The sequence below is a fragment of the Mytilus californianus genome, unplaced genomic scaffold (assembly GCF_021869535.1).
Source record: "Mytilus californianus isolate M0D057914Y unplaced genomic scaffold, xbMytCali1.0.p SCAF_7, whole genome shotgun sequence".
NCBI lineage: Eukaryota > Metazoa > Mollusca > Bivalvia > Mytilida > Mytilidae > Mytilus > Mytilus californianus.
The window spans coordinates 94,984,494-95,012,459 of NW_026262723.1; the positions used below are offsets into that span (position 1 = coordinate 94,984,494).

Genomic DNA, 27,966 nt, shown 5'->3' on the forward strand with positions numbered 1-27,966 from the left:
TGCTTTGTGACATTCATCACATGTGAGATATAAGTTGTTAAACCAAATCATATACATATGTTTTCTTTCCTGCCATCCATCATAAGGAAATTCATTCCAAGTTTAACCGTAGCCAAATTAACATAGATGTTTAAGATAAAGCTTACATATGTTGAATGAAAAGGATCCATATAAGTTTGCTTAAAAGTCAGATGAGCTTCAAATGTAGCATATCAAAACTACAACTAAATACTTAATAGGCGTGGACTACAAAGAATTCATTAACTCAGTACTGTAATGATTTTATGAATACAAATAAAACTTGACATGATATGGTGTTTGAACACATCAGCATATTATCTATCTAATATATCAATCATTATTATGTTTTGTATTTAAGTTTCGTTAAGATGTAAATATCTTTATGAGTTCATCACAATATTTATTTGTCCGATGTTTGTGTTTGACACCCTCTATTTCTGTGATTAACATCTGTGGAGAGAATTTTCCTGCTTCTTTCAGTACATCTGTAAAGAGAACACAAAAACAACTAAAAATCAAATACATTAATACATCTTTGAAACATGGTCCCAAATTTTTTTTATCATGCTTTTAACATCTAATAGACATTTAAGCCAATCACGGAAACACTGGGATATCAAATGTAAGAGATGTTGGTCACAAATCATGAAAATAAATAACTCATACTTTGATAGAGATTCAATCGACTAACAGTCCATTCCTCAAATAGTGGAAAGTCAGTCGAATTAAGAGTGTGCATTCCCATTATCAATGTAGTACTGTAACCAACATATAAGAAAGTTTACTTTTGTTTATTTAAAAAAGCATGCCTTTTCTGAAACTAGATGTTGATTTTGCAATAATAAAACTCAAAATTTATGTACATTTTTGTTAATCATCTTCAAGATTTAGTAGTTCTTTTCACATTATTTCCACATGTAAAATATATGTGTTTTAAATATTATTGATATATGTCTGTCTATATATAAACATAACTGCAGTTGCTCAAGTGTAAAATGTAGGTTATAATGACCATACTGCAAAAAGGGAGTAAAAATAAAACCATAAGTTCCTAAGAAATGACCCTAAAGATAAACATTTATCAAAGATTTTCTTCATATATAAATGTAGCTATAGGTAAAGGCAACTCATGCTGTATTGCATTAGAAAAGGTATATAGCATAATATCACAAATTTTCTTACAATAAGGCTTCAACACAACTGGTTTTTTTTTTTTGGCTCTACTGAAAGGGTCAAATCATATGTTCAAAATTTGAACTTTAATGAAATTGTTATTTTCTGTACTACTAAGTAGACTTTGTCTGATTCCATATGAACAGAATTACTTCAGATACACTTTTGATTTCAATAAAGAGTCAGTGAATTCTGAGACACCTTTGATCTCAATAAAGAGTCAGTGAATTCTGAGACACCTTTGATCTCAATAAAGAGTCAGTGAATTCTGAGACACCTTTGATCTCAATAAGGAATCTTGTCCAATTATGAAAACTGTTGTTCAAATGGAAAGTATAAAAATCTGTTTGGTCCAATCACTAAAAATACAGTCTGTATAATTCTGATATAAAATTGTTCTACCTACCTAGTATTGAACTCTGTATTTTAGGTTCAGGGTCATCAAGATGCACCAGAAGACCTTTATAAATAGACTCAAGGTGCAGCCTATACAGATCTACCTTGTATTTCCCATCAAAACATTCCAAATATGCAAGGAATGTTTTAGATACAACAATTCTAATCTCATCACTGCTATCATCTAATCGCTTAAGTAACTCGGGGTAAAAGTTGTACAGATTGTCCTGGTCGAGGGAATCCCTCATCAGCTCTAACAGCCTTGTCATCACACGACAGGATACCAGTCGTGTATTCTTGTTGTCACTATCCATGGAGGTTTTAAGTTGTGTTATTAGATCTTCAATAACAGGTTGCATCTAAAAACACATAGGTAATATTTGATTTCAAATTTCATCTTGTCCTAAAATTGGTTGGATACAAACTTATATGCAAATATTGAAGTTTAATTTAACTTCAGCATGAAAATGACCAGAAGGTGATGACTAGTATTTAAGAATATCAAAGAAAAAAATAATTTGAATAAATGAACTGAAGCGTAAAATATACACCAGTGATGGTTTTTACTCATGAGACTGACAAATAGCTGGGGACATGCTAACACAGGCATTTGTAGATGTCATTGGATTTATAGGAATTACCTCAATTTTATCCATTCCCAACTAAATACGTCAATTTTTGGGAACAGATTTTATGTTTACTCAAAATAGGTTTTCTGACAATTATTAGTCAAATATATAATTTTAACAGATAATTTTATAAATGACAGATAAGAATCCTTTAACATTTTCACTGATAATTGAAAACAAAGATGAATTAAGAAAAAGTGTGAATAATATAGCATTTTAAACCCTGGTCTTTATCAACTTTTTTTTGGGGGGAAATAGAAAATTCATCATTTACGAGAAAAAAAATTGCAGATTTAACTCACTCTTTATCATTACAGTTTTAAGTAACCTTAAGTTACATACAAATGTATTTGGTATAAATTTCAAACTCTTGTTAACCCTATAACATTCTCTGACAATTATAACAGTAAGATTAGAAACACTAAAAAAAATTAAAAACCTTTTCTTTGTCCAAGACTCCACTTTGTAACAAGGCCCACATACAAGACACAGCACTAGTTCTGATAGCTGATGCTATTCTTCCTGCTTGCCATACCATATTAGGTATAACTATATCCTTAACCACGGTCACTGATATGTCTCCAAACTTTCCTTGGGAATCTAATGTCTCCTTCGCATTCATCAGGAGGTGGGATAGAAGGGTGAAGAACTTAACCCTCATCTCAGCATCCTTCTTCGGGTTGAGACAGGGTACTAATATAGCCATGACTTCATCTAACAATTCTCCAACAATTGGTCCTAAATTGAGAAAGACAGTTCTGCATAAATACTCCAATTTGTTTAAAATGTCCAAAATTGTGGACTTAACTTGTTACCGGTACTTCAAAAAAATACATGTATCAAAAGTATATTTACAAAGAAATCTAAATTTGACATAAATCATATAGTGTTTCCTCTATCACACAAAAAGGGCATGGTAACTTTATTGAAAAAGGGCATCTAGAGCACGTTAATATTTATAAAAAGGGCACCTACAGTGTATGGAAAATTAACAAAGGGGCACCTACAGTGTATGGAAAATTAACAAAGGGGCACCTACAGTATGCTGAAAACAAGAAAGGCAATAAATTGTCATATTGCATTGGTAGAGTATGGACTGCTAGTTGTTGATGGAATCAGAACTCAAGATAGCAAGTGTATTGTTTCAAAATAATATTGTATATGCATCTTTAAATAAAGATGAAAATCTACATTATTTCGGGTAACAGCAAGGGACCAAGGATATATGTATCTTACTAGCGATAGATCTTTGTCAGACTTTGAAGGTTAAAGGCATAAATTTACTAGGCAGTAATTACATGATTTGACTGATGTGGCACTTAAATATGAAGATTAGGATATAAGATCTGAAAATCTAGTTCAAAATTTCACTTCAATTAGTTTCAGGGGACAGTCCTGATCAACAAAAGTTGGGCCCCTTTTTTTTAAACCAGGATTCACAGTATAAATGAACTTGTAGAACTTTGTAAGACTATTACACTGCATAATCATTATCCTTATAAAAAGTTTAGATCGGTTTTTAGAATTCATTTCTATAAAGTTAGAACCAAAGATTTGTACAAATTCTTATTGAAACGATTCTAATAACTGTAAATTGTAAATTAATCGAGAATTGATCACGTCTACTTTCGATTTACAAATGAAATGTAAACGGGAAGTGACAAGTAGATAATAAATTCAGAATGAATCCGGATTCATCTACAGATTGGTTCGTTTTAAAAAAAAAAAGGCAGTAAATTATCATTTTTTGAATTTGATTTGCTTATTAAGAACTATATTTGTCTCTCTCATTTATTTTAAACTAAATTTATTTCGTATTTTACATTTTAGTGTCCCCAAATTCACAGGAATACTTTCATGCACGCCCAGTATATCGTAAACAGTACAGGAAGCACCTGTTTGACTCGTTAAAACTTTTCTGAACGTTTTGAATAAAGTTCTATCTTTTTAATCGAAATTGAATGTTTTATACCAAAGATCACGAAAATACGTACATTTGACGAAACTATGACAAACGAACTGCAAATTGTGATAGTTTTAAAGATATTAAAATTAAAAAGCGAACTATCTGGGGGAAAACATTTATGTTCAAATGACGAAACTACGACAAACGAACTGCAAATTGTGATGGTTGGCCTTGAGAAATATTGAAATTAAAAGGCTGACTGACTGATTTTACTGGGGAAAATTATTATGGTGGTCAGTTAAGAGGTTTATTAATAATTAACGGATTAGTGACCCATCCGATGGCGATAAGTGGATTAACAATAACTTTATAGCAGCTGTTGTAAATGTTAATTAGCTGAGGGTCATAAACTTATCAAAAACATGAAGACAGGAAGAAAGGGCATTTTTGAGACAATGGCATCATCCAAAAAAGTGAAAAAAGGGCATGGCGTCATTTATTAAGACAAAAAAAGGGCATGGCGTCATTTAAAAAGGGCATGGCGTCTATCCATGCTAAACATGCTTGGGGGAAACACTATCATACCAAACATATAAAACACAACTTCTCTTGAAGACTGTATGTTTGACAGATGTCTGTTGGTTATTTTTGTTGTTTTGTAGCTTTTTCTGTCTGATTGATGATTACCTCACATCTCCTCTTTATTCTTTTTCAATACCATAATATAAGAAGAAGTTGCACATGATGTTATGCAAGGTAAACTTCCACCTATTGTTTGCCATTGACCAAAATTTCAAAGTAAAGTCAAACAGGAAGTGACTGCCCCTCAGATTTGACAATTGCTTACAATTAGATATGGTTGATATTAACATGTGTTATCTAATTTCAATAATAATAATGAACTTGCAACAGGTTTGTTTATTTTTATATTTTAATTTAATAACTCAAGTTGATATTAAGCAATATCCAGTTCTCACTCGTTATAAAATATTTAAATTTTGTCTGACATTTTTGCATAGCCCCTGTCACTGCCGTCATATGTTTTGTCCAGGATTATCTGTATATTATATTTTCTTCAAAAGAAAATTTACTTATGTACAGGTAGGCCATAGGATTTTATCAAAGGCTACATAACCATCCTCTGGTGAAATTATGTTTTCAAAGTTTATCAATTGAAATAACAATTCTAAGAGTATCATTGATAATTTGCATATTGCTTGTTAATTGGCAAATCACAAAATTGATTTGTATGCATAAACTTGATAAAATAACGTATGTTTTCAAGGTTTAACTCATATTTCAAGTATTATATATTTTGTAGTCATGGGAACAAAAAAGCATGAAACTCCAATTTTTACTTTTTGTTTTAAAAAAAATAAAAATAAATCTCAACAAAGGTTCTGTAAACCAAGAAATTAAAAAACCAAGGCCTAATTCCTAATATGAGAATTTTGGGCATAACTAATAAATATCTAGAACTATCACTTGTCTCCATAGTAACAAAATATATAGTCTTTTGTAAGAACTGGTTGACAACACCATATACTGCATCATTAAACATCTGAATAGTGAATTCTACTTTATCAATGAAAAAAAATCAATATACCTGACTCAATCAGTAGAGTATCTAATACAAGTCTTTCTGGTGTATGTGTATTCCACATAATATAACTATCTTCAAATGAATTTATCAATGGCTTAGTATGTTTTCTGAATAATTCATCTTTTGTTGAAAAGCCTTCCACCTCTGACAACTTGCCAAGCAAATTATGAGCCTGTAAAAAAATGTACAAAAGTTGAGTTGTCTCCCTTTCTATTCGAAAGACCTAATTTTGAATAAAATAATATGATGTACAATGCATATTATAGTTTTCAAGATATTTACCTGATAAAAGTGAAATATATCTATTTGGAAGTTTCTGAGAAATTTACCCAATAAAAGTGAAATAAATCTATTTGAAAGTTTCCAAGATATTTGATAAATTAAATAAATCTATTTGGAAATTTACTATTATATACCTGTGTAACAGTAATAAAAAGATGACAAAGTTACCAAAAAGGTTGAGCTGTTAATGTTAGATGAAAAAAAATACTTCACAATTCTTATAGTAAGATACCAGTATATCATTTAAATTATCTGAAAAGTATAACATGTTTGCATGTTTGTCTATGAGAAACTGAAGAAATCCATGTGTTTTCCCCTTCTGTAGAAGAATCTGTGCAAGTTTGATTAACTTGATTTCCTCAATCCTCTAGTTATACATAAGATTGTGAATGAACTTATATATGTCTTACAAGAAGGATTAGTGGTGTATCTTTTAGTGTAGATTTTTCTCTACCATTCATGTAATACACAAATCTGCTTAATCATTATTAAATACCTCTTCAGCTGTGGATTCTGCCTGTTTTAAAGCTATAACAGTTATCAGTACGTTGAATATGATCTGGCCAACATCCCTCACATCTGTCTGTCCAACCTCCATCATTGTACTCATACATTTCAATAACTGTTGCTGTAGTGGAGTCTGCAAGTACAATGATCAATTCAGTTTCAGCTTATGGTAATAAAAGTCAGAAAATTTCTTTAAATTATATGATTTTAAAGTTTTGAGCGGGAGAAAAAAGGATATAATCAATTATCGGTGTTCCCACTGTCTGTATCACTCTGCTCAGCTCTTCATAAAATTGCATATCAAGGCTTTATGAAGTCAAATACGTTGACCTGGCCTTAATAACTTTGACCTGGACATATCACCGACTTCATAATGAATGAACCGGCGTTGATAAGTTTGACTCAAACTTATCATGTCACCTCTCGGTTTGCTGGTGAAACAAAAAAAATACTTTTCTATCATGCAAATCCGATAAGTTGATTATCAGGTTGTCTGCATATTGATATAGTAAAATATTACCTCCTCAACACAATATAAAGCCTTTTTGAACTGAGCTCACTCAACAAAAAAATTCAAATCGTCACTCACAGCTGATATTTTACAATATCAATATGCAGAACAACCTGATTATCATTACATATAAGTCGGGACTGTCAATTGTCTGTTGTTTTTATGTATTCAATTGAATATATTAAGTAAAATGTGACAGTTCTTTTCTAAAACAAGAATGTGTCCATAGTACACAGATGCCCCACTCGACTATCATTTTCTATGTTCAATGCATTGTGAAATTGGGGTCAAAACTCTAATTTGGCATTAAAATTAGAAAGATCATATCATAGGCAACATGTGTACTAAGTTTCAAGTTGATTAGACTTCAACTTCATCAAAAACTACCTCGACCAAAAAATTTGGAAAAGAAATATTATTTCAATACCTGAATAGTTAAGCATATGTCAGGATTTGCCACAGTACAACATATGTCTGATAGATATGGCTTCAGTTTACTTCTTTCTGTTCCTTTCATGATGTGTGCTAGAATCATAAGTGAGGTATATGACTGTGTAGATTTGATGTTCCCTTGTACAAGTTTCCACCAGACTTCTGGCTCCACAAAGTAACCTACAAGCTCTGCACTTCTCTGTACCTGCAAATAGAAATTTATCAGTTTAAATTAAGTCTTTAAACATGTTAAATGTTATATTATTTTACCAATTTTGTGTAATGTGTAAGGTTTCCTGTTGAGGTTATGTATCAATTTTAGTTGATGCTTGATGTTACTTTATACAAATATTGATTTTATGCATTTTTAAGTTATAAATTATGATTTAATATTAAACAACTAGTTTTTATAAATCTCAGTACTTCTTCAGTATTGTCAGATTATTGATACTTTACAAAAAAAAAAAAATCTATTATAAGAAGTAAAATATATATTTAAGTGCTGGTTATAGAAAAAAAAAAGAAAAAGCTTATTGTTCTGCACATAAATCAGGCCATTGGTTTTCTTTTTTGAGTTATTACACATTTTGTCATGGGGCCTATCATAGCTTACTATGCAATTTGAAGTTTGTGCAGTGGCCTAAATTTGCTTACATCTATGTCATATGGTATCTGGTGAATAGACTTTGTCTCATTGGCTATCATACCACATCTTCTTATTTTTATATTAAATGTAGAACTATTAGCTATAGCCATAAAACTTACATCTTTGACAACTTGTACTTCCTGGTCAGCACATGCTTTATTCATGCCAGATATCAATGGTGTCATGTGTTGTGTAATGTAATCCTCAGCATTTAGTAGTAGTACATAAAGCAGTGATGCAGATTTCAATCGGGTGGGTGCCACCCAGTCCACAATATCCCTCATTAAGCCATTAACTATCTTTGACAGATTTCTATTAACTAATACCCGACATCCAAGGTTGGGTCTCTCAACTGGAACACATGAACACTATATATGAATATGATTCACAAAACAAAATCGTTCCATGAAAACCTGTTCTACACCAATATTTTAATTTATGATGTTGAACTCATTAATAAAATGCAATACATGTACAAAATATCTTTAATAAGTTCATGATCTATCAGATATCTGACAAGGATTACATGTAAGCTTTCTTTTGTTTGAATTGTACAAACGAAATTTTTGCAAAAAATGATTAATTTCAACACAAGCATGTCTGATATCTGAAGCTTCTATTCAAGAATCATACAACATATTAAAAATTCAACTAGTGTTCTAGTGTTAAATAACAAACACATGGTGCATAATCTCATCTGTAGATTCATTTTAGGGCTATGTACCCCTTTGTTTTTTCAATACTATAAACATATGGTCTATTCATATTTTTTGAGATAGAAGTCCCTGGTCTCATGGTTTTTGTGAAAGAATGAGAACACTGTATGGAACTAGATAAGAAAATTAACAGCCTTTCTCATTGACTCTCAAATTTTGAAATTTGTAACTGAATCAATAGATAATTACTGAATGCAATGCTACCAATGATTTCTCATTATTCTTTTTTATATAGACAACTAAGACGAGCACAATTATCAACCCTATTTAAGTTCACCTTTTGATGTGTGATCAACTTAATTCACTGAGCACAAGACTTTTTGGTTATTAAAGGAGTTTAGCACGTTAGGTGAACAATAAACAGTAGCATAATAAACAAGTGAGAAATCTACATTCAAAATATTATAACAAAGATCCCTCAAATAGTCTGTGCCTTTTTTGTCTGGACTTGACACAAAATCCCATTTTCTATTTAATCCATAAAATAATAAATATCATTGCTGCTAATCATGTTTTCTTACAGTATATGTACAAAATCATTAATGTATTTGCTATGTTGATAATATGAGGCAGTTGCCACCTGGTGAGCTTCAGAAGGTTATTTATTGGCTTTTAAAAAGTGGATTTTTTTGTACAAATTTGCAGGACATCATATGCTCATTTTTTGGTGTAATCAATTACAAGAGGAGGGGAATAATATGCTCCTTTGTGATGTTTAACAAAAAATAAATAGCTTAAAAAAACAGAAAGAGGTTTTATTGACGATATGTTGTTGAAGGTTATTTAAGGCCATAGTATATAGACCCATCTCTACTCTTGTACCAATAATGCTCAACCAGGAGTATATCATTGCACTTTGAAATTTTGTAATACCTAGCCTTGGAAAAAGGGCTATACATTTGTAAACCTTAATTATATATAATATGTTATACTAACCATTTGGAGGATAATGACTTGGAGCTTCTTTTTCAAAATCAAGTTTGTCTTTGAAGTCACTTTCATTTTCTTTTTCATATTTTAAACCTGAAAGACATTAAAGCATGGGTACAGAATATAAATTATTATTTGTTAGAATTATCATGACAGTTACAAATTTTTATGTATTCAAAGGAATATCTATAACAAAATATAAACATTCTTAATTTATTAGAGAAACATGTTAACATTCAACTGTTTAAAAAATTATAATTACTGCCCATTCAATGAAGGTATATTTACATAAAAAAATTAATTGAATCGTTCTTTGCCTTTATCATGAACATTTATTGAAAGCTGTTTACTGGTACTCACCTACATCATACCACAATGAGTCTGCCACTTCCTGAATCTCAGGCTGACTATCTGATATACCGGTCAACAACAGTGGCATTAACTTATGATGAAATGAGTACCTATCTGGCAAATCTAATAACCAATGACCTGTTACCATAACAACAGCTTTTCTAACAGCAGGGGAATCATCAAATAATCTTTGGGCAAAATGAGACACAATTGTGTCCACTGCTTTACCATTACCATACTGAATAACATCACCTGTAAAATAGACGAGAATACAATAAACAACTGTGTACACATGGTGTATACATGTTCATACTGAACTAGTATACATATTTGTTTAGGGGCCAGCTGAAGGACGCCTCCGGGTGAGGGAGTTTCTCGCTGCATTGAAGACCCATTGGTGGCCTTCGGCTGTTGTCTGCTCTATGGTTGGGTTGTTGTCTCTTTGACACATTCCCCATTTCCATTCTCAATTTTATGCACTCTGAATTACACCTAGTCCAAATGGGCTTCTCTTTACTTATTCAAAGGGCATTGTAAGACTGCATTTGGATAAATGAGAACAATGTTTGGTCACCCTACAGGAAGGCTGAAAGTACATTTACTTGTACAAGCAACGAAAATGTGCAAGAGTAACATTTTTGTACATTGAGGGAAATGTCATGTACAAAAATCATTGGTGAATACTCAAGCTTCCCACCCTCAGATATTCAAAATTGAAAGTTGATTATGATAGAAGTCTACAAGCTAGTGGCCATTGATTTATTATTATTTGAGATGAACAGCACAAACAAGACAACTAGAGGTCATTCACTGAAGCTAAAGAAACAACAAAATGTCTAGATCTCAAGAAGTATGTTTCACCAACAGAGTTATGACATCTGGCCATGGGACAGCCTATAATTATAAGATGTGGTATGATTGCCAATGAGACAATTCTCCACCATAGACCAAAGAGGTAGAAGCTTTAAGTATACACCTATATATTTTTTTTTGTACCTGAAGAGGTTACAAAATGTATCTCAGCAAAAACTCTTTTTGACTTTGAAACAGAATATAAAATTTTAACCAAAGTCAGAAAGTTACAATCAATTACACTAACAATGCTAACAATGCAGTAGAGTGTATACTGGCAAAACAGTACATGTATTATCCAGTATTTGGATTTTACACCAATAAAATGATTTGATTTGATTTATTTGTAACAGCGTTCTGAAGATCCTAAGTAGGTTGGTAGGTACATACTGTCATACATATATTCACTGTGCACTTTCTCCTTTAAGAACAAATACATACCGATTGTTTGAATGACAAGTGTTCTAACTTTTGAATGTTGATGAGTTATGGACATCAACAGTGGTTTGATTAAAGATTCAGACTGCATATGAAAATATTCTGGTACTGATTTTGCTATGGCAGATGAACATCGACAGCTTTCCTTCTTTACTTCAGGGTATGCATCTATTAAAGTTCTTTGTAAGATCTTTATAAAGTCATCTAAGTACACATGAACATCTTTTCTAGAAAATTCTACAATTTCCGAGCAGAATTCCACTAACAACAATCTCAATTCTTCTGAAGGTTCTGTGATGTCTTGCTGGCCTAATCTTTGTACAAGAACTGGCATAATGTATGGTAAATTTCTCACTGGTTTTTCAATAACTTTGCAGTAATCTTTTACTGTACTTATTGCTAGGCTTCTGCATTTTTCAACTGGATCTGAAAAAGCTTTCAACAATGGTTTAATGATTTCGCTTAATATATGAGTCAATTCCGACTCTTGCAACGATGGTTTTCTATCCAAAGTGTCCTTCCTAATCCCTTCTAAAGCTTTCTTCCTGGTATTTCTGTTATCTTCTGTCAGACAATTGATATGCCTTGCAATTCCTTGCAGAGTGGCATTGGAATTTTGGTCCAGGCTCGCCATGTTGTTGATCGCAACGCCTCGATTTGGATTCCCTTTGATAAAGGTAAACAAGTCAGAGAAGTAACGAAAGGTCTTTCAAAAATGCTATAAAATGGAATCATCTTTTCATATTTACTTGGTCATCATTACAAATATCATCAATTTGAATTTATCTTATTATCCTCAAAATATTGTGATATATATTTTGAAATAGTTTGTTTCTATTTTAAGGATTATTTAATTGCTTTCTTTTAATTTGTGATCAGATTTAGTAGCTGTGTTTTAGAGTGGAAAAATTAACACGAGAAATGCGAAAGCTCGCACTGGTTCCGGTTTGCAACCAAAACAAGTCAAAACACAAAAACATGAAAAAATGCCATTTAGACCAGTAATATAACAGAAATAGTTAATTTTCAGTCAAACATATTAAAAGTTATAGTTTAAAAACAATATATAAGCTATGGCGACGAAAAGAATAGAAATTAACTTATTGCAACTTTTGCATTGGGGTCCAATAATAGCTTTATCAGTTATTTTCATGATATCAGCAGCCTCTGTCAGAAACACTTTGATGTGGTGGCCAATTTTTACATTAGGAGGAGTGATAAATTTGATGATATTTCTACTTTGGAATGTTTTGACGCTGTATAACTATCTTTTAGCAGCATTCAAAGGACCAGGATTTGTCCCTTTAGGATGGGAACCAGTAAGTTTAATTGAAATTATCATACTCTAGGCATGTTGAGAAACCTATAGCAGCAGCTTTGAAGTACATTTTTGTATGCTGCTCCTGAACAAAATGAATATTTTCTGTGAAACTTTCACACTATCTTACTCACATGATTTAGTATTGCACTTCCTATTTCATTTCTTCGTCTGAATGATTTTTGGGGTTTACTTTGACTGGTATATATATATGTGTTTATGTGGCATGGGCTGTGTGTTATGACTGGACATATATAAAAATCTGTTTAAAAGTATAAAATAAATACTGAAATTGCTAGATGTTAAATAACCTAAATGTAAATAGAGACATAGAAAAACAATGGAAACAAACACAAAAAATAAATCTGGTTTTGATATTTAATCTATTAATCGTAAGTTATAACAATGATATATGTATAAACACATTTTATAAGTTATATTGATGTCACCAATGTTATTTTTTAAACAAAATCATGCCCATTTTTTGTCACTTCTGGTCGTTCAATTCAAAGAAGCTGCCTGGTCTCCAGAAAGTGAACAAATTCCTGCATAAACAAATGGTTTATTAATTTGATTTGCATCTCTTTTATTCTGGCATCAAATATAAAAGATAAGTGATTAACAAAAGCTGTCAAATAGTTAATTATCATTATCATTGTTGACACCTCTTTGATTAATTCCAATTAAAGTCAATTGAATCAATTTCCAATTTAGAATATAAATTTTCAGTAATCAGTATGGATAATTGTATAGTCTTAACATTTATTAAGGGCTTATCTTTAATTTCTAATCTATATAAGTAAGTAAATAGTTTATTTACATGTCACATATTAATTGACATAAAAATAATCAACATTTTATAAATATATAAACTTCCAACAATTAATATCCAGCCATAAAAACAACTTTTGTGACACTTTAAAACTGTTAAAATTTTTTAGAATTTCAAATCTTTCACTTAAAAACATACAAGTATCAAAATTGGCCATTAAAAATTACTAATCAATATACATGATATATTCAAATTATTATTATTTATATATTTCTAAAATTGTCTTATATATATCTTTATTCAATACCATCATATTTAAGTGTAAACAATGACCTAAATAAGTTTAGAAAGACTGAACTTTGATTACAATATTATTAAATTTTAGAATATATTTCTACATGAAACCAGATTAAATATTTACAACACATGACATAATCTTCTTTAAAAAAAAACTTTGATTTGGGTAATTATACATTAATATTAAACTACTTCAGTGGTCATGTGGTAGCATATTCACCTCAAGTGTGTGCAGTCTTTGGTTCAAACCCCAGCCTGGTAAAACCAGACTTAAAGATTGGTATTTGCTGCTTCTACGCTAAGCACTCAGCATTATAATGAGTAAGAGCAAAGACTGGTAAGCTCTTAGTCCAAATAATGTGTCACGGTAGCATGGGTAGGGTGACATGTTCCTGTGGTTTTTACCTTGTGAACTAGCACGTTAAAAATCCGGCTCTAGAGTGTCGGTCTAGTACAAAGCAGGGAAAATATTCATCTTGCATTAACATTTTCTCATCCTGAATATGCATTTAATTTGCTGGTGGACATTAAACAGCCATCCATTATCATCATCATCATTTTACATTAAATGAAAAATCAGATTTATGATTTAAGAAAATAAGAGCGAAATGAGTCACTATTTGGGGCAAATTGACCAAAGGACCTTTATGTTTTGGCATGATATGGCCTTTTTTTCTATCAGTACGCTACAGTACACATAAATATCCACTTCTAAACTTTTGATCAGAATTTAATGCAATCTAATTAAAATTAAATCTCCGCACTTGCTCCTCGTTGTTTATATGTCGCGCGACATATGTTGTTTTTTTATCTGAAATTATTATTTGGGGTTTTCCTAAGCAAATCATAGACTTTGCCATTACTTTGTGTGTTGTCTTCCTCCGTCGTTGTTGTCACTAACTTTTACAAACATCTTCTCCTCTGAAACTACTGGCCCAGATTTAACCAAACTTGGCCACAATCATCATTGGGGTATCTAGTTTAAATATGTGCCCGATGACTTCGCCTGCCAACCAAGATGGCAGAGATGGCAAAAAATAGAACATAGGGTTAAAATACAAGTTTTGTCTATTATTTTGAAAACCGTTATAAACAGAGAAAATCTGAAGAGAGCAAAAATTTCAGAATGTTGAGGCAATGAGCTCTACCAATTGTCCATATACATCAAAACTGTCAGAAAACTTTAATTCTGCATTGTCGAAATCGTCAGTCAACTCAATATTAGAGTTATTGCCCTTTGATGACGATTTTTACCATTTTTTTGTGTTTTTGCCTTATATCTTAAAAATTATAATAGATAGTTAGAAACTTAAATTAGCAAATATGATCAGAAAGACAAGATCTACAATTAAGACAATATGGAGGAAATCGTCCGACAATTCCTTATTGTAGTTATTGCCCTTTAATGGTGATTTTTACCATTTGTTTTGCGTTTTGCCTTGTATGATAAAAATTATAATAGATAAATAGACACTTTAAATCACAAAAATAATCAGCAAGGCAAGATCTACTAACAAGTTAAATTTTGCCGATATAGTTAGTAGACTGTCACTCTTTATAGGAGTGATTGCCCTTAAATGAGGATTTTTTTTACACCCTTTTTTGTTTTGAGCAAAAACTAAAGAATATAGAGAGAAACTAAACAGACTAAATGATCAGCAATACAAGATCAACAAAGAAGAGATTTTTATCATTCTTGCCTACAATGTTGGAGAGTGTCCTTTGTTGAATATGCACATAGACCAAGGTGAGCGACACAGGCTCTTTAGAGCCTCTAGTTATTATATTAGTCACATCATTTCTATGTATCATCCTATTTTATTAGATTCCAGAATACTGCTTTATATTAAGTAAACATTTTTGATATATGAATGTGTAGTATATCAACTTAAATAACAATTAACCAATTTTCAGTAACTAATATTTGTAATTGATATGACTACACAAAGTACACATCTATTTTTTTATTATATTCAGATGCAGTTCAATGATATCTGAATGTTTGTGATATTTCATAAAACTCTGAAATACCACCCAATTACATAACCTTCATCTTAAGGAGGTACATAACACTACAGGGAGATAACTCTGTAAAAATCAGCTAGACGTTTTAATCACGTTCTATTGTTAAGGAAATATTAAGCTTCTCAATGATCAAAACAAGTGTTTGTGAAACTGCTATCTATCCAATGAAATTTTTCAGATAAAGTGTGTTGTTCAAGTTTTTTGAATTTTATACATTTTTGTCAAAGTAAATATTTTGTCAAAATTTTATGGAAATTAAACGAGCCAAATTAATTCTAGTCAAGGTGTTTGGTACCACTTTAAGTCAATTTTTGAAATGCATCTCAAGAAAGCAGTGTATTTCCACTTTTATATAGCAACATAGACATACTGTAATATAACACAGTCAAAGGGAGACAAGTCATGTTTTTTTTTGTTCACTATTAAAACGAGACAAAATTGATACAGAGAATATGTAATTGATGGTGTATTTTATTTGTTGTTTTCTTCTATTCAAAACTAAATTTTTAAGAAGGTATCATAGGTTATTCAAAAACCATGTCATAAAGCATTGAGTAATACTGTTTATATACATACATCAATTATGTAGTAGTGAAATTTATTACTGCCTGTGTGAAAAAAGTGTAATAAATTTTATTTCTCACTTGTTTGTTAGATAAACCTTGAAGTCAGTAATAGGAGTGACAATTGTTATATAGTTATCCAACAGTTATCATACATTAGTTAGTCTGTCTGATAATGTAATATACATGAATAACAAAAGATTACAATTGTCTAACCAGTATGACCAATTAAATTTATGTATATTTTTCAAAGCCTAATAATCAGCAACTTTTTTATTTTATTTTTTATATAAACAAAAAAAACATTTTATTTGCAGGAAGAAGAAGAAGTTAAACAATATTTACAATATTGCAATCTGTGTGAAGGATACAAAAGTCCCAGATCACATCACTGCAGGAAATGTGACAGGTAAAAACAAACACAGATAAAGGTCATGTAGGTCAAATTACAGTACATGTATTGGGTTTTGAAAGTCAAAAAACTTTTTAAACAAATTATGTCATAAAAGAATAATACAAACCAAAAAAAGAGTAATATAGAAATGAACAAATATTGGTCTTTTAAACTATTTATGAAACATTTCCATTTTTATTGAAACGTTCTACATTTACACTATGATAAAAAGAAGTCAAGGAACTGCTTGAATGTTAGCTGTGGAACCGTAGCTCTTATGGTCCTTATGATATTTTTTGACAATTTGCGAACCATAGTTCCACAGCTACTTGAATGTTAAGCTTAAAAATATCATGGAATGTTAAAGCAAATCAGTTAATATATTGCAAATACTGTTTTTAACACAAAATTTTTTTCTATAATAGAGACAGCAATTTTAGTATGATTTTGATGATGGTACTTTGTATGTCAACTTGAGTTTAATAAATATACTATATATCATGAGTATTACTCTATGTTTTTCAGGTGTGTAATTAAGATGGACCATCACTGTCCATGGATAAACACTTGCTGTGGACATTTCAACCATGCTAATTTTACATGGTTCTTGATTTTTGCACCAATTGGCTGTGTTCATGCTCTATTTATTTTAATTCCATCTACATATAGGGCAATTAATTGGGTAAGTGTATAAAGAAACATCTACATCATTTGATAGAAAGTTGACTCATTGGCAATCATACATCTTATTTTTATATTTAGGAAGAAAAGAAATTTTATATTAACATGAACTGTTGATAATACATATTTTGTTATTTTGCAAAAAATTGAATGGACTAGAAATAGTGATCCTCTGACATGAGATGATACAGAAGTTCCTATCACTAGCATACACTTGCAGTATGATTTTGAAACTTATGACCAAATACATAATACGTTGAAAATATTAAGAATGTGAATTCATTACATTTTCTTGAACAAATGCACCTGGCAGATTTATGTCACCTGTGAGTTAACCTCAGTTTAAGAGTTCATTGTGATTAAAAAAAAACAAATCCAGTATTTCAACAGTCAAAACATTATAGTTGTCAACTTTTTTTTTATTAACCATATTTTTAAGCACTTGCAATAGACAATTTATTATTTATAATTTGATTATATTAAAATCTAATCTGTTTATTTGCCATGCTCTGCTGAATTTGAAATAATAACATTGTTCAGTGTAATGATTTATGACCAAGTAAGCTTTAGAAGAACTTAAAATGGGGATATCCTCTCCTACACACACGCAGTAATAAGGCAGTTTATCATATATATTTGATTGGCTGCAAAACATTTTTTTTAATCCTAATTTTTCTTGTTATTTAAATGAAAAATGTTATGTTACTTTTATTACTTTGTGTTATATTTTCAGCAATATTATTTCTACTATACAAGAGAACCTGTTGTATATCTTGGACTATTTGGTTTTATTGGTACCATGTTTGCCATAGGTTTAGCAGTAGGTGTATTTCTAGCTGTAGGAATGCTGTATGTCATACAGATGAGAAGTATATTGAAGAATGAAACTGGTATAGAATCCTGGATCATAGAAAAAGTAGGTACAATACACATAACCAGGAGGTCTCAGTGTCCAAAACCTTTGCATCTCTAATAAATGACTACCTGTAAAGATATTTAAAATTTTACCTTTAGTCCAAAAAGTTTTTTAGAATGAAGCTATAAAAAGTGCATGTTAAATTGTGTTGAACCTTTTCCCTGACATTTGATATAAATGAAAGATTTTTAAAAATAAAATAGCTATAGAATGCTGGTTTTTCATTTTGCTAGAAAAACCTTTGTCAAATTAAGTTCACAACTGTAGCATGATTAAATTGAAAACTTATTGGGAATACATTGCAGTAAAAAATGAATTATAGACCATATGAATGAAGAAGGAAAAAAAGTAGCATAAACAATGGGGAATCACAAACAAATAAAAACTTTCTGGATCTGTTTTTGATCATTCAGAGCTCAATATTATAGAATATTTTGTGAACTCAACAACTTCAACAGCTAATGAAATTACACTGATTTACCATGATAGTGATTTATTTCTTTAATATAAAAAACAAAGATAAGATTGGAAAATAATTGCTTCTATTACAATGGGTCTGTTACAGCATTTGAAATTATAACAACATGCTTTTCTGAATTGCAAGTTGATGCAGTTTGCAATACAAATCGAAATCATTTAGGTAACCAATCAGAAAATTAGAATCTGAAACAATGTTGTAAAAATAAGATTATGTTTGCATACATTTTTATTGTCTCCATTTTCAAGATTTTGAATAACGAAGAATGATTTGCATTAATATAATGATTAATCTGCATTTTTATAACATTTTGATTGTATTTTCTTTTTGTGGTTTAAAATTGATGGGTAAATGTAGTCATCTCATTATCTCACTTAAATTAACATGGTCTCAAAATAATGAAATTCTGATTTTCTTATTACCAAAAACCAGAATGAAAATTGAAAAGAGGGCAATACATTAATACATTTGTTTCTGTATGATATATTCCTTTAAAAAGAAAAGTATGGTAACCAATGAAACAACTATCCACCAAAGACTAAAGAACAAGGATGTTAACAGTTATAGGTGTCTGTATGACCTTCAATAATGAATAAAACTATTACTGTATATTAAGCTATAAAGTCCCTGGATGACAAAATGTGCAAGCTTGTAAATTCAATATTTCAAAAGGAGTAAAAACTATCTGCACTGTAATCTTTGTGCCAGTGAATGATATTTTAGACAAAATATATTTTGCATTAGTTTTTATACGCCCGTTTACGGGACGTATTATGGTATACCTCTGTCCGTCCGTCTGTCCGTCTGTCCGTCCGTCGTCAACATGTCGGTCATTAACTCAAAAACGCTTTAACCAATTTGCATAAAACTTTGGTGAATTGTTTATATCTATTGACGTGAGCTCACTTTCGTTTTTTATAAATTTTTGATTTTACGTTTCCGAGTTATGGGGTTTTATTCATTAAAAAAAGGGGGATTTTTCAGTTTTCGGACAATATCTAAAGAATGCTTTCACCAACTTGCAAGAAATTGTGGTGAATTGTTTATTTCTATTGACATGAGCTCCCTTTCGATTTTTATATATTTTAGATTTTACATTTCCGAGTTACAGGGTTTTATTCATAAAAAAAGGGGAATTTTCCAGTTTTTGGACAAAAAAATCAAAAACGCTTTCAGCAGTTCTTATGAAACTTTAGTGAATTGTTTATATCTATTGATGTAAGCTCAGTTTAGAATTTTATAAATTTTTCATATATCATTTCTGAGTTATGGGGTTTTATTCATTAAAAAAGGGGGGATTTTCCAGTTTTCAGACAATAACTTCAGCAGTTCTTATGAAACTTTGGTGAATTGTTTATATCTATTGATGTAAGCTCCGTTTAGAATTTCATAAATTTTTCATGTATCATTTCTGAGTTATGGGGTTTTATTCATTAAAAAAGGGGGGATTTTCCAGTTTTCGGACAATAACTCAAAAATGCTGTCAGCAATTCTCATGAAACTTTGGTGAATTGTTTATATCTATTGATGTAAGCTCCCTTTACATTTTCATAAATTTCTAATATGACATTGAGAATTAATTGAACTTTATTTGTTTATAGTCTGACAACAGATTAACTAAGTATTGTGCAACAGCACAGTGTATTGCACAACAGCAAGAAATCTTAAATTGAATATAAATTCAATTCATATAACCAATTTCAAGTTCTTTGACTACATTTATTCAGAAACCTATAATATGTCAAACATTTAATTACAATCCAAATTCAGACCTGTATCAAGCTTGAATATTGTGTCCATTTTTGCCCCAACTGTTCAGGGTTGGACCTCTGCGGGCATATCCAGCTGCGCTCAGCGAAGCAGTTTATTACAATTAGATTTAAACCAGACCTGACTTTAGAATTGATAAAAAAAAAATAGCAAGTACAGAAAATAGATAAAGACATAATTATAATTGAATGCTGATCAGTAAAAATGGATATTTGCATTAATTATGAATAAGATGAAGGGTAAATTTCAGTGAGATGTAGTACTGGAATCGAAATTGCCCAGGCCATTTTTCACAGCTTTATATTGAAATGGAATTTAAAGGATTAAAAACCTATTTTGCAGTCATTGAGAATTTGTAAATTCTGTCTTTCACTCACAAGCTTTATATACAGTTTGAGGGGAATTATTAAATTCTGATAAACTTGAATAAACTCTAATATAATATAATCCAATAATGTTCAGCTACAAAAAAGATGGGGCAGCCAAAAACATAGATTCCTTTTGACAATTTTCTTGCAACTGGTAAATTATTTTAAATTTCAATTAGTAATAATGAAACAATTATTAGGACTGAAAATAAATAATGGTCAGTCGAAACAGTGTTAAGTGACTTTGACTAAGTTTAACTGTAGTTTCAATTTGCATTATACTATTAAAACTTCATACAAGCGAGACATCTCTGGGTCATCAGTTTATTAAAACATGTCTTTGTAAGTTTTGAATACAGTCAACCACTAAAAAGCACTGTGCGTGATGATGGAAGTAAAGATTTTATCATGCAATTAGAATATAAGTTGGTACATTGAATATATGGAGAAAATTATATGGCTTTTTCAATATCACATCCACCTGAAATGCAAATATATAATACAGAGACATATGCTTGATGGATTATATTGGTTGTGTATGAGATTGAAAAAGCCATACAGTATCATATACATTTTATTATTTATTTAATAAAGGTGTTTTTTTCTGCTGGAGTTAGATCAAGCCTGTACAACCCTGACTGATATTGATATCATCACAGATGCTTGATACAGAACGATTTCAATTGATTTTACTTAAAACTTACGTGTATTTACTTCTAAATATAAAATAAATGAAAATGTGTTTGATTATTTTAAATTTTAGGCATTAGATAGAGATAGAGATGATGATGAAGAATTTGTATACCCCTATAACTTAGGCTGGAAGGCTAATCTAGCTGAAGTATTTACATGGACAGGGTATCCTAAGTCTGATGGTGTTGTCTGGAATGTCAGGGAGGAATGTAATCAGTTTACTCTTACTGTAAGTACAACGTTGAAAGAGGTTGTCATATTACTTTATAACTACTAAGCAACTGGAAAGGACTGTCATACAGGTAATATTTTTAGCAGGTGATAAAACCAAATTCAAAGCATTTAGAAAAAGCCTGTAACAAGTCAAAGAGAATATGATTGTATAATTGATGAATGTTTAAAAAGATTTTTCAAAAAAATTTGCCATTATGTAGAGGCATTGAATTTTTTCAAGCCTAGGACTTAGTCATTATTACACTTTTAAACTGGCAGCAGCAATCACAGACATTTCATATCATTACTTAATTTTGATTGGCCAATGCATTCCAAGTTATATTTTATATCCCAATAAATTGCAACATCTCTTTGATTGCATGGTATCTCTGTAAAGATGTTAAAACAGTGGATAGAAAAACAAAAGAAAGGCTTAATTTAAATGGTATAGTTCCATGGTTATAGCATAAAATGTTCAGATAAGAATTGAATGCTTCTTTTTGTAATTTTATAGGGTTGTAAAAGCGTTGAATGTATGCATATTTTTAGTAGTGCTTCAGTGAATGCTTTTACACCCCAATGAAATTACAAAAAGAAGCAAGCAATACTTAAGTAGCAATCATTTTTTGTCCGGCCTTGACGGAGTCAAAAAGCGAGACATAGGTGCTGTTTCTGGCGGCGGAGGTGGCATCACAATGTATTAGTTTGTGATTAGGTCTAGTTTATGGTGAACCACTAGTGGTGTGTCAATGGTATTTGGTATGCAGTTGTAATATCATTGGCACATCTCATTTCCATGGAGATTATTCGGCCCTGCCCCCTCAGTCATGGTCTATTGACTTTGAAACTTTTGCATAGTTTACATGTGTTAGTTTGTGATTAGGTCTAGTTTTTGGTGAACCATTAGTGGTAGGCCAATGATAATTGGTATGCAGTTGTATAAGTATTAGCACATCTCATTTCCATGGTGAATATTTGGTCCTTACCCCTCAGTCATGGTCTATTGACTTTGAAACTTTTGCTTAGTTTACCTGTATTAGTTTGTTATTAGATCAGTTAAAGATGGACCACTTATGATAAGTCAATGATATTTGTTATGCGAATGTATTGGCATTTGCAAGTCACATTTCCATGGAGATTATATAGCCCCACCCCCTCATCATGGTTCATTGACTTTAAAACTTTTACATAGTTTACAAGTTAATGTTTGTTAAGGTTTGTTTAAAGGGAACGACTTATGATAAGTCAATGGTATTTGATAGCAGTTGTATTAGCATTGGCACATCTCATTTCCATGGAGATTGTTTAGCCATGCACCTTCAGTCATGGTTCATTGACTTTGAAGATTTGCATAACTTACATGTTAAAGTATTGCTAATTTGATTTCAACATTTGCATTATCAAAATAACAAATAGGCGAGACATATCTCTGTGTTTTTTATGCCCCCGCTGTAGGGGAGGGGGCATTTAGTTTTACCCTTGTCTGTCTGTACGTACGTACTTAAGTCCCAAAGTTGGTTTCCGTTCTTTGGTTTGACTCAACCAAATGTTATGAAACTTATACACAATGCTTATTACCACAAAACACAGATCAAGTTTGAATTTTGGTGGTGTCACTTTTACTGTTCTAGAGTTATGCCCCTTTACAAACGGAAAAATTGCTGTATTTATTCGTTTCTGTTCTCTAACTTAAGTTTGCATCAATCAAATGTTACGAAACTTATACACAATACTTATTACCACAAAACTCAGATCAAGTACAAATTTGGGAAGTGTCACTTTTACCGTTCTTCAGTTATGTCCCTTTATCACTTTATATGATATGCAAGCGGGGGCATCATTTGTGTCCCATGGACACATTCCCCATTTATTTACAATATTTTACAGATTGAGCAGATACAACAGAAAGCTCAAAAAAGGGAGAGGACCTTTGAATATAGTATAATGGAAGACTATTCAGGTGCCTGGTTTCCCATAACTAAAGGTTGTAGAGTGTGCATTAGGTTTCCGTGTACAGATGAACCTAGGATACCAGTCACAAAGGGAGATAAAGTATTAGTTACAAGGTGGAAAAGGTAATAAAACCATACAAAAAACTTAAACTCACTATATGTTTCTCTTAATATTTGCTGTTTATTAGATCTGTCACTGGGATTGCAAACAGATAAAAAATTAACATAACTTTCAATAATAAAATACAGAGTACATTTGTACATCAACAAACATATTCTTTCAAAGATTTGTCATTTAATAGCAACCTTTTAGACAATCTATGTCCCTATCAATAAATTGGTATTTCCTCTTCATTATAAAATGAGGAGATGTGGTATGATAGCCAAGAGACAACTATCCAACAGAGACCAAATGACGTAGATGTTAGCAACTATAGGTCAACTTACGGCCTTGTTTGGTTGTATGCATTTCATAATTGGCTACAGCCTCTTTAAAGATTTAATTAATTTGTTGTGGTAAACATTAAATATATACCATCAGTAGAAAAGCAGTACAATTTTATTTGCCAAAAGTCTTCAGCAGATATGCTAGTATATACCTTATTGTTTCAGGTAAAAATTTCTTATTCATAACTTAATCTCAAATTCATTTATGTGTAGACACTGGTTATATGGCACAAGATTAAAAAGAGAAGAAGAAATGAAAGAAGGTAAGATAACATATATGGATGCTTTAACAAATCTATAAATCTGTTGTGGGTGTCAATAATATCAAATATTGGTTTTTGTCTCCCCTTGACGGAGTCAAAAACCGAGACAAAGGTATGCTGTTTCTGGTGTTGGTGGCAGCGGTGACGGCGGCGTCAAAAATGTATTAGTTTGTGATTAGGTCTAGTTTATGGTGAACCACTAGTGGTAGATCAATGATATTTGGTATGCAGATGTATTAGCATTGGCACATCTCATTAGTATGGAGATTATTTGGCCCCACCCCCTCAGTCAAGGTCTATTGACTTTGAAACTTTGCTTAGTTTACATGTATTAGTTTGTGATTAGGTCAGTTTATGGGGAACCACTAGTGGTAGGTCAATGCTATTTGGTATGCAGTTGTATAAGCATTGGCATATCTCATTTCCATGGAGAATATCTCTGTTAAGAGTTTATTTTATTGGAACAGCATATATGATGGCTGTTATTCACCTATTTCTCTTGTCATTTCTTAAGATCTAATATAAAGTTGATAAGCAACAACAATTACATGATAAACTTTGCATGTAATTTAGTTTCTGCCTTTTAATTGAATATTTTGTATGAATTGCAGGTAGTACTAAGAAGCGATACAGAGGATGGTTTCCTAGACGATGTGCAGTAGAAGTAATATGTGATGACCAAAACCATGCAGGGGAGGATATTAATGAAAACAAGAAAGACAAATGATGAATTTGATGATTAGGAGCATTTAAATCATATAGCATTTTAACTATAGAAACTGTTAATGAATACTAGTCATTGAGAGGGGTTGGTCTATATTTCTCGAACTATACATCTTGAAGATGTTATTACAGGGATGGTAATTTCTCAACAAGATTTTGTGTTTACTGATCTCACTAATACATGCACTGTCAGTAATTGATGTTACTAATATTTGTAAAATTTACCTTATGGGTTTTTGGTGAATGTTCTATTAGGTGATTTTTAAAATGGATCAGTGTCCCTTAGAAATAATTTGATACTTTCATAATAATTAGTTGACGATACAAAAACCAACTTTATTCACAATAGATCAAAATCCAGATTTGTCTTCCAGCTGCTGACAGATATAGTATAAGTACATGGGTCTTCTTTTCTCTTCTGACTACAATCGCAAAATCAAGCATCCAAGATGGATAAAAAAAATTGTGTTTTGCAACCAAAGACAAATTAATCAAAATTGTTATTTTTAAACAGTAAGATGAAGCACAACAATAAAAGCATTGTTTCTTTGATATGTGGTTGTTTCTCAGTTTTTCAAGCACATCAGGCACATCTCATTTTAAAAATTTGTCAGCCACTGAATTAAATCATTGAACAAAAACAACAGTTTTGTTTTAGATTCATTCAAATAGACACAAAATATAGAAAGACAATAGCAATACTATAGAAGTACTGTACATTCAGATTTTTTTTGTAATGTTTTTATGATTGCGAGGGGACAGTTTTTGTATAAATGAAATCCATTTAAAATTTTGCTAGCATTATTTGTAGGTCACATTTCATGAAAAGGCAATACTTAACCCTTTTTGTTCACTGACCAACACTCACAATAGTAAATGCACATGAAACAGTAATTTGGTGTTTGAAAAAATAGAGCAAAGTTTTGTGTATTTAACTTTGTGTCTTTCATTAGTGAGTTCTGTTATGTATATTTTTTTGTTTATATAATTTCATCTCTATTATAAAAATCATATTGGGGTACATACTTTTTTATACAAGCTTTCTTCTTTTTTTTTATTATATGGATTTTTTTTAAAACTTTACATCAACTCTGATTCTACTTTTTTCTTTATAAATTTTTTTATCAGTAGATCATAAAAAATATTAGTCTTTGTACAGGCACTACTGACTTGTCTGTAATAGGCCCATAATTATGTACATTGTGTATTTCAATATTTATCTCAAATATTATGGGGTAAAACAGGGTTTTTTTTCTAGAACATTTTGTACATAAAAATAAATGAATTCTAATTTATATCAGGAAATTGTATTAGTAGCAGATGAATTGTTAGTAATTTTGATATTAGATTAGTCCTAAAGAAAGACAGTTTTTGAAATGAATTAAAAATAAAGGATCATGCAAAAGGGCATAGGAAGTGAAATATATTTTGAGAATTGATTATATTGGGAATAAATTAATGATATTTGATTTATATATAGAAAATCAGAGTTTAGATATAACCCAAGTTATGAGATGCACTGTATATTGATGTTTTTGTTTTTGATTGTTTACTTCTACTTTCCTTATTATCTTGCAGTCATATTTGACAAATAGGAAAGGATTCGTTTTATATAGACAATTTTCAAAATTGCCAGTCCTTTTCTTATGTAAAGGACAAAGGGCCAAAATACATGATATTTACAAATATATGTATTTATAACTGTATATATATATCTTTATTTTGTGACTTATTCATTTAGTTTGATTATATATGAGAAGCCCTAAAGATGACAAAAATATTGTCTGCATTACAGTAAACTTTTTACATATCAAATATATATATATAAACTTTTAGTAAATGCAAAGTGTAAATGTTGTATCTCCTTATTTAATTTGTTGTTGCCTGTAGCAAACCAAGAATTATTTTTTAAAATGTTGATAAAAATCTTTACTCAGATGTAAAAATCTTTCATTACCAATTTCGATTAACTTGACACCTGGATATGCTTGATTTAATTTGCCTTTGGATGTATGACAAACAATAAAAATCAAATACAGTCAAACAATACTGTTTTGCAGTCACTTATATTGTAACATTTTCCTTTTGATTTTTAAAAATAGTGCTAAATTTTTGCAAAGTCTTTGTTCTAACAGCATCTGTCAGTGAACAAAGTATGAATTCCTTTTGTTAGAGCTAAGATCAAATTACTGGTGTTCTTTGTTACAGTATTAACAAAAAAGTATCGAAGAAGACTTGTGGTGTTTGTATGTGTTTTTAAAATTTTGATTACTATACCTGTTTGATAAAGTTACTGGGTTTTAACTTTTTTTAGTGTGTTAAGTCTGTCTGTTTGTGTGTGATATAGCTGAGCTTACAAATAACATGTTTTGAAGTTATACTTCAAATATCTGTGTGACCGGATGCACTACAGAGCATTTTTTGATTGATCTAAAAGACCTAAGCGGTAAACAAAGAATTGTTTGTTTTTATTGTTAATTTTGATAGAGGAATGAATGTTTTTGTTGTTGCCGCTTAACTATAATGTGACAATTACTGTTAGATTTCATGTTGTAATGAAATACAGAATTTAATCTTTTTATTGTTTGAGAGAGTCCCCGGCCAGGTCAAACCAAGGACTTAAAAAATGGTATTTGCTGCTTCTTCACAAAGCAGGTGTCATTTATAAATAAGCGAAAAGAATGGTAGGCCCGGACTCGT

The 27,966-nt window shown here is 30.8% G+C and overlaps 2 protein-coding genes across 2 annotated transcripts; one reads left to right on the forward strand and one right to left on the reverse strand.

Moving 5' to 3' along the window:
* Positions 1-264: 264 nt before the first annotated feature.
* LOC127710152 (dynein axonemal assembly factor 5-like) lies at positions 265-12,078 on the reverse strand. Its single transcript, XM_052215889.1, has 10 exons — positions 11,397-12,078; positions 10,113-10,355; positions 9,759-9,845; positions 8,226-8,458; positions 7,456-7,665; positions 6,507-6,650; positions 5,732-5,900; positions 2,659-2,957; positions 1,601-1,949; positions 265-506 (listed from the first exon to the last, which is right to left on the reverse strand). Exons 1-10 carry the CDS (start codon positions 12,025-12,027, stop codon positions 385-387), a joined length of 2,487 nt encoding a protein of 828 aa, XP_052071849.1. The 5' UTR covers positions 12,028-12,078; the 3' UTR covers positions 265-384.
* Positions 12,079-12,284: 206 nt separating this feature from the next.
* On the forward strand, positions 12,285-27,847 carry LOC127710154 (palmitoyltransferase ZDHHC6-like). The gene is made up of 8 exons (XM_052215890.1): positions 12,285-12,712; positions 16,686-16,777; positions 17,288-17,444; positions 18,177-18,359; positions 21,739-21,897; positions 23,769-23,956; positions 24,494-24,543; positions 25,155-27,847. The coding sequence occupies exons 1-8, from the start codon at positions 12,467-12,469 to the stop codon at positions 25,268-25,270; spliced, it is 1,191 nt and encodes a 396-aa protein (XP_052071850.1). The 5' UTR covers positions 12,285-12,466; the 3' UTR covers positions 25,271-27,847.
* Positions 27,848-27,966: the final 119 nt, after the last annotated feature.